Consider the following 15,203-nt stretch of genomic DNA (forward strand, 5'->3'; position numbering starts at 1 on the left):
TAACTGACGTTGCATTTGAAACTTTTAATAGAAATGTAACCAACTATACACAGTTATCATAGGAGAAAGAGTAAAATACAACCATTTTGCATTGCTGAACTAATTTTCTTTTACTTGGTCTCTGGGTTTTTTTCCCTTTAAATTTTCTTTAAATATAAACATAAAATTACAGTAAAATTAAATCCTAGATCTGTCAAAGAAACAAGAATCCCATAACACTATTTTAAAACCAGCTGTCCTAAAACCAATGTCTCAAAGAACAGATGGCAAAAGGCACACCCAATGTGTCTCATATTGTTCAGCTAAACCAGGCCATTTGTTAGCAAAGAATTCGTGTGTAATGCTATCCTACTGTTTTTTCATTGTTACTCAAGATTTTCTGGGGGAAAAACAAAACAAAACAACTCCATACTATTAGATGAAATAGATCTTGTATGTTTCTCAGAGGCTCTTACCAAGGAGTGGAGTGAGTTTTCATAGCTTGGGGATGAAGGAGCTTGACCTCCAGGTCTGGGCCACTGACTGGTACCTGTTGAAACAAAACCCCAAAGCACCCACACACCTTGGTTAACTCAGTGATCTTGATAATGTTCTGAAGAAAAGGGCAAAGATATACTATTGCTAGGTGTGTACAAATTTATGTGAAAATTTTTGTTTAGTCTTCAGCATGGTACTGGCTACTGATAAGCCCAACACATTAATATATTTTTCGTTATTAAAATTGAGGGAGTTGAGGGAAAAAACTATAACATGTAACTACTTTTAAACTTACATGTTCTTCACACTTTGTCCACATGCACATGAATCTTGAGAAAATGTACTTAAAACATATATAATTTAAATTCTGCCCTTCCATCATATTTTATAGTCTTTATGATAATTAATGACTTACATTAATATTCATCTGATTCTCTACATCATAATTTGCTTAGCCATCATTACCTCACTGCTGGACACTTTGGTTGCTTTCATTTGGCTATTATGAATAGTAATTGAGTATCACTATATTGGGAATGATAAAAAAATACTGTGTTTTCCTTTTGGGGAACATGTCTAAGGATAAATAGCATTTCTAAGTTAAAAGGTATGAACATATTTATGATCCTTAATTTGTAAGGTCAAAACTACTTTCTAAAGGGTTATACTAACTTGTGCCTTTAGTAATGCACAAATGCACCAATTTCAAATGACCGCAAATACATTTAGGTTTATTTGCTAAAAACTTTCCCAACATAATTTACACCAAAACATATCATTTAAGTTGGAAAATATTATCATGAAAATTTTGTTAAACATCTACTCTTCAACTTTAGAAAAGCAGCAATAGTATTAAAAAAGGATACAAAAAGAAAGGATACAAGTTCAGAACAGAAAGAATAAAAAGAAAAAAACACAAAAGAAAAAAATAGACTAATTTATGTACTGGGGAGAACGCAGTGCTTTAAAATAGCTTTAAAAAGAAAAAGACAAAACAACTGATCAAAAATTTTTACTATTTCATAACTGCATTTGAAAATAAGTTATTTGCAGAAAATAATGAAGACCATTCAATTAAATACATAGTATTGTTTTTACCCAAAGCTTCAGTGACAAACTGAATTATATTAGAAATCTAAAGTTAGAAAAGCTGAATGTTTACTTTATTTGTCTCATTTATTGGTAAATGAAATTTTAAACTATGTTCCACCATAGCTTGTTATTTTAGGTTAATTTGCCACATTTAGGGAACTAAAAACTTAAGGTAAATTAGAACTATTATAGTTCACTTTAGCTGAACAACCTAGTATTTGTATTCCTATTAATCATTTATATTTTGTTAAGTTGAAAAGCTGGATACATTTCCATACAAATTGTGAAATTATTTGTTCTAGTTTTGTGAAAAATAGTTTGATAGGTAGTTTGATAGGTATTGCATAGAATCTATAGATTGCTTTGGGTAGTATAGCCATTTTGACAATATTGATTCTTCTAATCCATGAACATGGTATATTTCTCCATCTGTTTGTGTCCTCTTTGATTTCTTTCATTAGTGTTTTATAGTTTTCTATGTATAGGTCTTTTGTTTCTTTAGGTAGATATACTCCTAAGTATTTTATTCTTTTTGTTGCAATGGTGAATGGTATTGTTTCCTTAATTTCTCTTTCTGTTTTCTCATTGTTAGTGTATAGGAATGCAAGAGATTTCTGTGTGTTAATTTTATATCCTGCAACTTTACTATATTCATTGATTAGCTCTCGTAATTTTCTGGTAGAGTCTTTAGGGTTTTCTATGTAGAGGATCATGTCATCTGCAAACAGAGAGAGTTTCACTTCTTTTCCTATCTGGATTCCTTTTACTTCTTTTTCTGCCCTGATTGCTGTGGCCAACACTTCCAAAACTATGTTGAATAGTAGTGGCGAGAGTGGGCACCCTTGTCTTGTTCCTGATTTCAGGGGAAATGCTTTCAATTTTTCACCATTGAGGGTGATGCTTGCTGTGGGTTTGTCATATATAGCTTTTATTATGTTGAGGTATGTTCCTTCTATTCCTGCTTTCTGGAGAGTTTTAATCATAAATGGATGCTGAATTTTGTCTAAGGCTTTTTCTGCATCTATTGAGATAATCATATGGTTTTTATCTTTCAATTTGTTAATGTGGTGTATTACATTGATTGATTTGCAGATATTAAAGAATCCTTGCATTCCTGGGATAAAGCCCACTTGGTCATGATGTATGATTTTTTTAATATGTTGTTGGATTCTGTTTGCTAGAATTTTGTTAAGGATTTTTGCTTCAATTTGTATGGAAATACAAAAAACCTCGAATAGCCAAAGTAATCCTGAGAAAGAATGGAACTGGAGGAATCAATCTGCCTGACTTCAGACTCTACTACAAAGCCACAGTCATCAAGACAGTATGGTACTGGCACAAAGACAGAAATATAGATCAATGGAACAGAATAGAAAGCCCAGAGATAAATCCACGAACCTATGGTCACCTTATCTTCGACAAAGGAGGCAAGGATATACAATGGAAAAAAGACAACCTCTTTAACAAGTGGTGCTGGGAAAACTGGTCAACCACCTGTAAAAGAATGAAACTAGAACACTTTCTAACACCATACACAAAAATAAACTCAAAATGGATTAAAGATCTAAATGTAAGACCAGAAACTATAAAACTCCTAGAGGAGAACATAGGCAAAACACTCTTCGACATAAATCACAGCAGGATCCTCTATGACCCACAGCCCAGAATTTCAGAAATAAAAGCAAAAATAAACAAATGGGACCTAATGAAACTTAAAAGCTTTTGCACAACAAAGGAAACTATAAGCAAGGTGAAAAGACAGCCCTCAGATTGGGAGAAAATAATAGCAAACGAAGCAACAGACAAAGGATTAATCTCAAAAATATACAAGTAACTCCTCCAGCTCAACTCCAGAAAAATAAATGACCCAATCAAAAAATGGGCCAAAGAACTCAACAGACATTTCTCCAAGGAAGACATACAGATGGCTAACAAACACATGAAAAGATGCTCAACATCACTCATTATCAGAGAAATGCAAATCAAAACCACAATGAGGTACCATTATACGCCAGTCAGGATGGCTGCTATCCAAAAGTTTACAAGCAATAAATGCTGGAGAGGGTGTGGAGAAAAGGGAACCCTCTCACATTGTTGGTGGGAATGCAAATTAGTATAGCCACTATGGAAAACAGTGTGGAGATTTCTTAAAAAGCTGGAAATAGAATTGCCATATGACCCAGCAATCCCACTTCTGGGCATACACACCAAGGAAACCAGATCTGAAAGAGACACGTGCACCCCAATGTTCATCGCAGCACTGTTTATAATAGCCAGGACATGGAAGCAACCTAGATGCCCATCAGCAGACGAATGGATGAGGAAGCTGTGGTACATATACACCATGGAATATTACTCAGCCATTAAAAAGAATTCATTTGAATCAGTTCTAATGAGATGGATGAAACTGGAGCCCATTATACAGAGCGAAGTAAGCCAGAAAGATAAAGACCATTACAGTATACTAACACATATATATGGAATTTAGAAAGATGGTAACGATAACCCTATATGCAAAACAGAAAGAGACTCAGATGTATAGAACAGACTTGTGGACTCTGGGAGAAGGCGAGGGTGGGATGTTTCAAGAGAACAGCATCGAAACATGTATATTATCTAGGGTGAAACAGATCACCAGCCCAGGTTGGGTGCATGAGACAAGTGCTCGGGCCTGGTGCACTGGGAAGACCCAGAGGGATCAGGTGGAGAGGGAGGTGGGAGGGGGGACCGAGATGGGGAATACATGCAAATTCATCGCTAATTCATTTCAATGTATGACAAAAACCACTGCAATGATGTAAAGTAATTAGCCTCCAACTAATAAAAATAAATGGAAAAAAAAAAAAAAGAAAAAAAAAAGAAAAAAAAAAAAGAAAAGCTGGATACATAAGATTCCTAATAACTTGATTATATTTTATAATTATATGGATATTACTGTGATTATACAAAAATTTTTAAATACTAAAATTATAAGAAAAATATATGCTATATATACTTCATCGACTAACAATTTTTTTACTTGGAAGCAAATTACAAATTATTCTGTCCATTAAAGGTGACCTGCTAGACATACAAATATAATCATAATTTAACTACACAAATTATGGAAAATCTAAAATTGCTCATTGAAACAGAAAGCATGTGGGCTAATTTTACACTTAGCAAGTAGAATTTAGCAATCAGAAAAATCCAGTAACTGACTACATGAAGAATTCATATAAAAAGAACCAGGAACTTTAATGGTGCTCCAGTGGTTAAGAATCCGCCTTTTCAGGCTGGGGATGCAGGCTCGATCCCTGGTCAGGGAACTAAGACCCCACAAGCTGCGGGGCAGCTAAGGCCCAACTGCCACAAATAGAGAAGCCAGTGCACCACAACTGCTAAGCCTGTGTGCTTTAGAGCCTGTGCTCCACAGCAAGAGAAGCCCGAGTGAGTACTGCAACTAGAGAAAGTCCTCTTGCCACATCAAAGAGCCAGCGGAGCCAAAGAAGAAAAGTTCCTAAATAAAGTAACACTTTACCATTGATTTCAGTGTATCAGCTCAGTTCAGTTCAGTTCCTCAGTCGTGTATGACTCTTTGTGACCCCATGGACTGCAGCACGCCAGGCCTCCCTGTCCATCACCAACTCCCAAAGCTTGCTCAAACTCATGTCCATCGAGTTGGTGATGCTTTCCAAAACTAATGTAGGATTGTGAATTTTTATGTGGATAAGAGGTTAATCATAATCTATTTTTAAAAAGAACTGAAATTATTTTAAAAAGAGTTTCCCTTAATGTTTACTATATATATATATATATATTTTTTTTTTCTTTAAAGGGACCGCAAGACTTTTTTTTTTTTATGATTTATCTGTTTTTTTTTTTCCCATTTATTTTTATTAGTTGGAGGCTAATTACTTTACATCATTACAGTAGTTTTTGTTATACATTGAAATGAATCAGCCATGGATCCTTATCTGTTTATTTTTGACTGCACTGGGTCTCTGTTGCTGTGTGCAGGCTTTCTCTAGTTACGGTGAGCAGGAGCTACTCTACATTGTGGTGCACAGGCTTCTCAAGACGTGGTTTCTCCTACTATGGAGCATGGGCTCTGTAGTTGTGACATATGGGCTTACAGAATGTGGGATCTCCCCAGACCAGGGATCAAAACTGTGTCCGCTGCTTTAGCAGGTGGATTCTTAACCACCAGGAAAGCCCTATAATATTTTATTTTCAATCATTTTGCTCCATTTTGCCCAACATCCTTGGGTGATCAGCCTGTGATAGGATATTTAATCTGTGTGGCTCATTAATGCAAGTTTTATGTTTAAGTACTCAGAACACATTTGCTTTGCAAAACAGGCAATTTTTGTGGTTCTTTGGTACCTTAGTATTGAGGAATGCGATGTGTGCACAGAGTTACTCAGGTAAGAAATCACCTATATTCACTATTTTTTGACAGTGACATGAAGTATCTATGCTATGGTCTACTTCAAAATGTAATTTATTAAACTGGAAAAACATACACATACTCAAACCTTTTTTTAAAAAATTACTATAGATTAGGCTGCCCCACTTGAGACGAACCTGATTAAAGTAGAATACTAACATGGTTAAATCATCTATATCTGTTTGAATTTTATAAAATGCCAAGCTGTATTTCATGAACTGAGCTCTTTAAAGCTCAGTCATTTCAAAAATTCATGCTATTGGTCACAAAGGGGATGGCTGGATAGTTAAGATAGACTGCGTTAGTTCAACAAAGGCCATCCTATGTCTGGTAAAGCTCAAAAAAGAGCATGGAAGTTTAATGGATACTGAGAATCAGTGGACCTGCATTCTGGTTGATCTGTACTATCAATTAATTTAGAATACTCACCATAAAATAGGTATTCAGTTTTTTTTTAGTTTTTGTTTTTAATCTGCCTTTACAAGACCAATGAGGTAAAAGATATGTACACACAGTGTTTGTGAGTCTAAAAGATCTTTCTGACAATGAAATATTATTATTATTTCTTCCTGATGAAGAAACCAATCATGTAACCAATGATGAAAAAAGACACACAATCTTTTGTAATTCTGGCCCACTGATGGCTTATTAGTTACGGATAAGAATTGTGGGGTTGTGAAAGGAATTCAAGTTCTAGACAGAGACCATAATGCTACAGAATACTTTTGACACTAGACAGATCTGGATCACTGTCTCTTTTAAAAACTACTAAATGAATAAAATATACAGATCCATTTAGAATATTTTGATATCATTATCTTTAGTTTATCACCAGCTATAGCACTGTGATACAAATAATGGTAAAACAAAAGTGCAAAGGGCAAAAATCCATGGGGTTTCCCAGAGAATAGGTTATATCCTCCCTTCCTTCCCTGTCACAGGATACCTGGTTGTAGACACATGTAGAGGTTTTGGGCTTATACATTGTTCTATTAGATAAGGGCAAGCTTTCAACTGTTTATATAGTTAACAGATTTTGTAATTGTCCTGGGCTTTGCCCTGAGCTTTATATTAATGACCATCCCCAAAAGTTAGCTGTTATCCAAGGATTGTAATAAACTTATTACTTAGCATTGAAATTTACTATTTCTAGAAAACAAGTTACTGACAAGGATAAGAGAATCAAATTATCTGGCTAGAAAATCTGGCAAGGTTTTCTTTCTGTGATCACTAAATCTAAAATTCACCTAGTATTCCTGATCTGTTTTTGCTCTGACTGGGATTTAGTAATACACCATCCTAATAAAATTGGTTAATAAATTTAGAGACTAGATAACATCATTTTGTGTGGCTGAGAGAAATTCTTAGGACTATTTACCATGCATTTTCTTATTTTGTTAGTTGCTTCTCTTTGTACTCTCACCCTAAACTCAAACTTTCATGATACACTCCAACCTTAGAAAAGGTTGAATAATCCTCAGTGTAGCACTGAATGCTCTGCTTTCTGCAATCTGGCCCCAGCCAACCTTCCCATTTGAGGGGAAGCTCTTCATATGTGAAGAGCTCATGATCAGTCATCTCAATGAGTCTGAATGAACAGGTCATACACTTTCCACATCTTGACCTCTGTCATATTGTTCTTTTAAACTCAGAAAGTTCTTTCTCCTTTACCCTCTCTTCATGAAATGTATCTGGAGAACTGTAGTGTAGAGTGAATTCTGATAGTTCAAGAGTGAGTTCTGATGGTTCTATTTTCATGTGTTTATCTCTTATTTTCTCAACTAAACTGAAAACTTGCTGAAGTCAGATTAACTGCTTTAACAACAGGCACAATGACAGATAACAAAAATAAATATCTCATTGATGAGATGAGTCCAAACTGAGGAATCTTCTCTGTCTCCCCCACATCCTCTTTGCTTTCATTGCGGATGTTCCAAAGATTGCTACTGAGTGCTGCAGTTATTAGACTTTTATTCACTGATATTCCCGAATTAGGTAAAGAACTGTTTTGTCTGCTTTCCAAGTTTCTTTAGTAAACACATTCTCTTAACTGAAATAGTCATATCTTTTTTCAAATGACAACTGTATCAGACACAGCCATACTTCTCTTCTACCTTGCTGCTAGAGCACAGATTTTGTTCAGAAGGTGGCGGGGTGTCTATCCTTTCCTACTGTGAACCTGCAAAGAGTAATTAATTCTATTCTTAGTTCTTGGGATAAATCCTAACAACTAAGACAAATATGGTGGTCTCATTTCTGTTAAGTAACTGTTAGGCCCAGTACTGATCAATGAATCATGAGGGAAAACCTGTTAAAGAGGCTTCCAGAAAAAGATTCTGAAAAGACATTTAATAGATGGTCCTTTTTCTTATAGGAGACATGGTTATGTCTACATGTGGTACCTTTAACTGCTGTCTTGCCACCAGCTTGAGAAAGAATTTCAAAGAAATAGAGCAGGAGTCCAGACTGGTCCAGGAACTTTCCCTGCTATGGGCTTTATACAAGATATCCCAAATCTCCTTACTGTGTAATCCACTCCAGACAAGAGTTTGTCTTTCTTTCAGCCTGAAGTATCTTAACTAAAATATTATAATCATCTTAGATGTTTTTTCCTCCTAAGCATTTTCTATTATTACTACTACTGAACACGAGCAGGATTTAAACAAGAATGATGAATGCCTTAGAAACTGCCTATGTTGTAACTATTCTTACATGGTCTGTGTTGAGTTGGACTGATGTTCAAGCATAAGAAACAAACCCAGTGTAGAGAGCACACGGGGTGGGATGTTTTACTCTCAACAATGGGCCACTGCCACAGAAGGTACAAAATAATTTGCACATATTATATAGGAGCTCTGGTTTGCTCTATCTTACTCATTTCTCCTTCAACTGTGAAAACTTTATTACACAGTGCTTTCCCTTTTTCCTCCTCCCTTTCCATGTCTGCTCCATCAATCTGGGATATGTGTGTATATGTGGCTATAAGAAGAAAACACTAGATACAGGAGATGAGACAAAGATGCACCTGTATAAAATCAGTCTTTGATTTACCACTTCAACAGGAATATATAAAAATATTTTTGAGTATGACAACTGAGTTGAAAAAGAAATCTATTATTACCTTCACTACATAATCCAACAGTTCACAGATTTTCATTTATCAGCTGAATTAAAGGCAGAAAAGGGATACCATTCATTAAACATCAAATAATTGAAGGAGGAAATGTGAGATTTTACTTTGGACCATTATTTTTTGAAAAATGTCTAAGTCTCTGATTCCTCATTTTTCTGATATTCCTTCACAGATGCTGAGCATCTCTGCTGCCTGTCTTCCCAACCAATGTTCATGAAAACTAAAGGACACTTCTATAGCTGTCTTACTGGGCAGAGGAGAAGAGGCAGTAGGAGCATACAGTAAGGGCCAACATAGCTACCCGAGACGAACAAGTGGAATGGGCTGTGGCAAAAATGACAGTGATAACTTCAGTAAAACTCTGCCAAGATGGTGAATATGGTTAAAGTTACATCATTGTTCCTGTAATTTCATTCCTCTGTTAAACAACAACTCTAAGTCAATGGGTCTTTCATAGTCCTGTCTATACGGGGAACAGCTGTTCTACTTTTACTAGACAGCTGAAGCCATGGTGTCTGAGAAAGTGGCAGAACCACTAATAGCTGAAAGCAGCTGCCAGCAGTTCATCATTTCCACACTGGAATGCTTCTTAGCAGAGTCACAAGGCTAAATCACAGCACACAGGTGATAGCCAGAGCCCTGATATATCAGAGTCCTGAATTTCAGAAATCCTGAACAATGCAAAAAGGCTTGACAGCAACAACAATGCCACATGGCTGAACTAGTGACCTGGTCAGGAATACAGAATTGTTTCTGAGGTCAACTATTGGAGGAAAATGGCAATTTTTACCCAGTTGTCTAATGTCTTTTCCTTAGAATGAATACATTTCTTCTTCAGCATGGTTTTTCTCCAAACAATGCTCAGGAAAATATATTTCAAGTTTTATAGCTTAATAAATGCAAGCATTTCCCTGTAATTTTATTTCTAATAAATTGAAAAATTCCTATTTACATGAATAACAATTGTATCTCAACAAATTTATACTGTAGGTTACTATCTGGAACTTGTTAAAGCTGCTGTTAAAAAAAAAAAGGAAAACACAACACAAGACTGAACATTTATTTAACTCTACTAAGAATATTCACCCACATTCACAACGAGTTGTTTCCTTCAGGAAAAAAAAAAAACAAAAACCCTCCAATATTCCCAAGAATTTATATACATATATATGAAATAATAACTCAGTGGACTTAAAAATAAGGAAGAAAGAAGTCATATGTACTTCTAAATAGATTATTTTATTTTCTATGCTAGCTTATCAAATTTTTAAATTTATCTCCTCTATATTTTACTTTCATCTCAATTGCCTAGCCTTATTTTTTATCCTGTTGCAATAATTTAATTATTGAAAATTATTTTAAGAACCAAAGGAGATACGAACAAATAATTCAAATAGCAAATTTTTCAACATTCTCCAAAATGAACTCAGGAGAAGACTCTGTTTACATGCTTTCTCAAAACAAATGATTTTTTTTGTGTGTGTGTCTTTACTATATTTTATTGAAAAATAAACTTCAAATATTTTCAAGTAGCCTCACATATGTTATTAAGTAGTTAGATAAAACAAAAGCTTACCTGTGAGAGGTGAGGGTGATCCAACTGGTGTTGATGGATTTGATGGAAAACTACTGCTGGTATGGTCAGGAGAATAAATCTAACCAGAAAATAAAGACAAACACATCAATATGTGACAAAAGCAAAAATATAAATCCACTGGCATGGAGATATTTTTGTAGTCTAAGCTGCCACCCTTAAGACTCATGAGTGAGAAACTGTTTAATAAATTTTAGGACTACTCCATTACATAAAAACTACAGAAGTCTCAGTTTTAAAACTAGGATTAAAGAGTATCATAAATATTCTAATACAAGAGGCATAAATAGATCATAGCAACTTCTTTATTATCCTAGTTGAAAATAATTAAAATTCTAACTACTAGAACAAAAAACAAGTGACTAGAAATATAAAATCAACAAGTTTGATAAACAATCTTTCTAGAATATACTATCTAAATAAATTTTATGTATTAGAAATAATCTCTGTTGTTGCTGTTTAGTCAGTAAGTACTATCTGACTCTTTCATGAACCCATGGATTGTAGTCCTCGGGGCTCCTTTGTCCATTGGATTCTCTAGGCAAGAACACTGGAGTGGGCTGCCATTTCCTTCTCCAGGGGATCTTCCCGGCCCAGGGATCAAACCTGCGTCTCCTGCACTGACAGGCGAATGTTTTACTACTGAGCCACTAGGGAAGCCCCCAAAATAATCTTAGGAAACTTATTTTTTTGAAGAGAATAGTCCTTGAAAATAGTTTCAAAGGCCAAAGAAAATGATTTTTAAAAAGTTACCCCTTATTTCTTTTAAAAAGTTCTGCTTGGTTAACATTTTTGCTAAATTCAGCTCCTAATGATGTGTATTGCAAAAAAAAAAAAAAAATTAAGCTTGCTTTTAAAGGATATTTTGTCACCTTTGATGAAAGTGAAAAGACGCTGGAAGTTCTTCAAAAAATGTTCCCTAAGTAATTTATAGACTTTACCACCTAAGAGTTTAACATATAGGGATGCATAAATTTTTGTACTTTGGCTAAAGGTTTTGTTGTAATACTTTCTTTCACATTGCTGAAAAAAAAAATAGTAACAGAAATTCATTCAAGCTATGTAACTAGCCATAAACATTTAAAATGCCTCCCTAATCCACACACCAACAATTCTCAGGAGCTCTTCTCTAGGACAGTCCCATTACTATAACAGGTATCATAAATCATCTTCGTATCTCAGCACTTAGGGCAGATAAGTCAACTTCTTTGGAGAATCTGTGGTCAAATATTTTAAAAAGGAAAACTACTTGTGGGTGCAAAGTGTCATCCAATAGAAATAATCTTGCTCTGAATAAGTTGAGAGCGCTAATAAACTTAAAGATGCCCAAATTACAGCATGTAAGAGGTCTCAGCACTGGTTTTAAAGACAGTGTAATATGTTGAAAAAGCCAGATACTGTGAAAGGCTCATGTAAAACAAAATTCCACGGGTCACAATCATCAAACACTAACAGCTTTCATTTATTTTTTTTTAAAGGTAGCACTAATTAAATTGTTAAGCAGTGATTAGAAATGAATATTTCTCTATCAATTTGCTTGATGTTATGTTATTAAATTGTAATTGGAAATCTCTTTACACACCAACTCTTTCTGAAGACCCAGATCTAGAAGTCATATATACAGGTTGGAAAGTAGTTTTATTTTTTGGCTACACCATGCAGCTTGTAGGATCTCAGTTCCCTGACCAGGGGTTGAACCCAAGCCCCCAGCAGTGGAAGTGCCGAGTTCTAACAACTGGACTGCCAGGGAATTCTCAGGTTGTAAAGTCATTTTAGAAAAACACAGTTATCAAGAAGACGTCAAAAGACTTCGTATGGAGACTTAGTAGTAAGGAAGTGGTATGCTATAAGATCAGTGTTGTTGGTTTTAAGCTGTCAAAGTGGTCACCTTTTAAAAGTTGTTACTTTTCACACATGTGAAAATTAACTAAAAGGTTATACTTTGGTTCCTAATACATACAGTGATTTATTTCAACCATAAGTAAATTAGGTGAGGTTACCAAACTCCAATAAAAACACCTCAACATATCCCTTTATTTTTGTAAATCATTATTTCCCGTGTTTAAGATGCATATAATTATAACTTTTATGAACAACTGATGCTGACTACTATGAAATATGTCTTGACTATAATATTGGTAAGGGAGGGAAGGATTGATAGCACCAATGGTAGGTGGCTGAGGAGTGAGAGAAGTTCCAGTTCCATGCAAAACTCTGACTATCATAAACTAGACCTACTTGCTGACTTTCAATTTCCTTGTCTATATGAATTAATTGCATGAAAGCACTGGAGGAATAGCATTCCCTCTGTGTCATATACCTCTCTGCTTTGTTTTCTTCACACCGCTTACATTAATCCCTAATTGTCTAAACTTGTTTTCTTGTTTATCATCTGTCTCTTTTACCCTTTTCCCTAATAAAATGTATGTTCCAGAGAGTAAGGACTTCTCTATCTTATTCAGACAAATGTGAATTACACAGCCTTCTGCATTAGCTTCCGATTCTACAATGGTGCTGGTAAACAAACACTTGCTAAAAGAATGAATGCTATCTTCCACTTAAGAAGTTGCCAATTGAGTACCTCTTTTAAACCCCTGGATGTATTTACCTAGGGTCCTTCTTTCTTTTACTCTTGCAGTTCACTTAATGCATGTTTTCTGAGCACTCCAGGCTGTTTCCTTTTCTATTTACCTGTGTTTTATCTCTTGGTAATACCATTCTTTTTTTTTAAATACCATTCTTTATAAAGCATCAACTATGACATCTCTGTGAACGCCTCCAAAGTGAACACCTGTATTCTAGCTGCTATACACCTCCGTCTGGGAATACCTTTCTTTCAGCTCAAGCTCAGTATGTCCAAATGCAAACTTTGCATCACTGACGCAAGCTTCCCCAACTTTCCATCTCTACTCTTGTGTTTTCTCTATCTCAGTCAGCACCAGCATTCTCACGGTCACCAAAACCACTCTCATGACCCTCTCCTTTCTCCTGCCCCTCTGCGCTTCACACCACAGACACGGATGCCCACAACTCTCTGTAATGTTTTTGGGATAGGCATAAACATTCTCATCGCTGTAACACTACTTTAAACTTTTACTAGAACTTGTAGCTCTAGTAAAAGAAGTGGCTGATCTATTTAAGTCTTTATATTTTCAGTTACTCCCCTCTCTTTCCAATCCATACATAATTCACTGAGCTATTGTCCTCAACCAGTTTTGAACAAGTCCCATATAGCAATTCCTGTTGCTGACTACATAAAACAGAATGACATTCATTGTATTCCATAATCTGGTTACAAAAAAGCCCTTCTACCTTATAATTTACATAAAGCATTATATACAAAGTATTTTTTTCATTTTTTGAACACAGTTTTTCCTTTCAAATGGCCTGTTTCTTAACTTTTCCTTGATGGATTCTAAAACATGTCAAGGCCCAACTGAACTATAATGTTCCCATTTACACTCACTTTTACCTCCCTTATAATCTTAGAGTAACTTCTTGTTCTTGTTTTAGTCACTAAGTCATATACGACTCTTTGGCGATCCCATGGACTGCAGCCCACTAGGTTCCTCGGTCCATTGGATTTCCCAGGTCAGAATGCTGGAGTGGACTGCCATTTCCTTCTCCAGGGGATCTTCCTGACCCAGGGATTGAACTGGTGTTTCCTGAATTGCAGGTAGATTCTTCACCACTGAGCTACCAGGGAAGCAATCTGTTACTTCTCTTTGGTCTTTTGCTTCACAGTATGCTTTATATTACCATTTTTGTATCTCTCTCCTCAAGTACAAGGTCTTTGAAGGCAGGGACCTTACACTGTTCAACACTGAATCCATCACTGTCTGTCACTATCTTGCACAAGTAGGTGCTCAACATTTAAAAAAAAAACCCAAAAACCCAAAAACTTGAGTGATTAAATCGCACTTGAAATTTGCTACAATATTTTTTGATAAAAAGCAGGATTCAGTAAACAGTAGTATTGATCTCAGCATTATATAGTGGGGTTCAGTAACAGGAATACCTAAGAAGAGAAACAAGTACTATTACAAAGATGAATTTGCTTACATACCAGTTTTATGGTATAAGCTTTGAGAACAACAATACGGTAAGGTTCCAATATTTTGGAGAACTAGTGTTGATATACTAAGCTGTCCATACCACATCATTAGGCAGGTATGGGCTTTTGAGGGTATAAACAGACTACTAAGCCTTATTTTCCCTGATAACTCTGCCATTACAGCTAAATAATCCCGAAGCATGTGAAGAACTGGTTTCTTCAAAGAAGAAAGTTTATATTTTAGAGTCATTTATCACCATCTTGCAATGACTAAACAAAATGATATTACATATAAAATGGTGTGAGCTTTTACAAAAATCACTGTGAAAACAGGAGAAGCGGGACCAAAAACATTATCAACATATAATTTCTGGTATTTTTATTAAAAACACCTTCTCCATTTGTATAATAAAAGCCATTTTCT

The 15,203-nt window shown here is 35.3% G+C and overlaps 1 protein-coding gene and 1 long non-coding RNA gene across 10 annotated transcripts in view; one reads left to right on the forward strand and one right to left on the reverse strand.

Moving 5' to 3' along the window:
• Positions 1–9,508, forward strand: part of LOC110145730 (uncharacterized) — a 28,523-nt gene extending 19,015 nt beyond the window's left edge. Inside the window, exon 3 of the long non-coding RNA XR_002316299.2 lies at positions 9,304–9,508. This is a non-coding gene — a long non-coding RNA (uncharacterized lncRNA). The remainder of the gene's footprint in view (positions 1–9,303) is intronic.
• Positions 1–15,203, reverse strand: part of TCF12 (transcription factor 12) — a 390,369-nt gene that overhangs the window by 30,994 nt on the left and 344,172 nt on the right. For all 9 annotated transcript variants that reach the window (XM_020906149.2, XM_020906151.2, XM_020906146.2 and 6 more), the window contains 2 exons: positions 10,708–10,786; positions 456–529 (listed from right to left, as the gene is read on the reverse strand). In XM_020906149.2, the coding sequence (XP_020761808.1) occupies positions 456–529; positions 10,708–10,786 (153 nt within the window). The remainder of the gene's footprint in view (positions 1–455; positions 530–10,707; positions 10,787–15,203) is intronic.

The sequence above is a fragment of the Odocoileus virginianus genome, chromosome 6 (genome assembly GCF_023699985.2).
Source record: "Odocoileus virginianus isolate 20LAN1187 ecotype Illinois chromosome 6, Ovbor_1.2, whole genome shotgun sequence".
Classification (NCBI taxonomy): domain Eukaryota; kingdom Metazoa; phylum Chordata; class Mammalia; order Artiodactyla; family Cervidae; genus Odocoileus; species Odocoileus virginianus.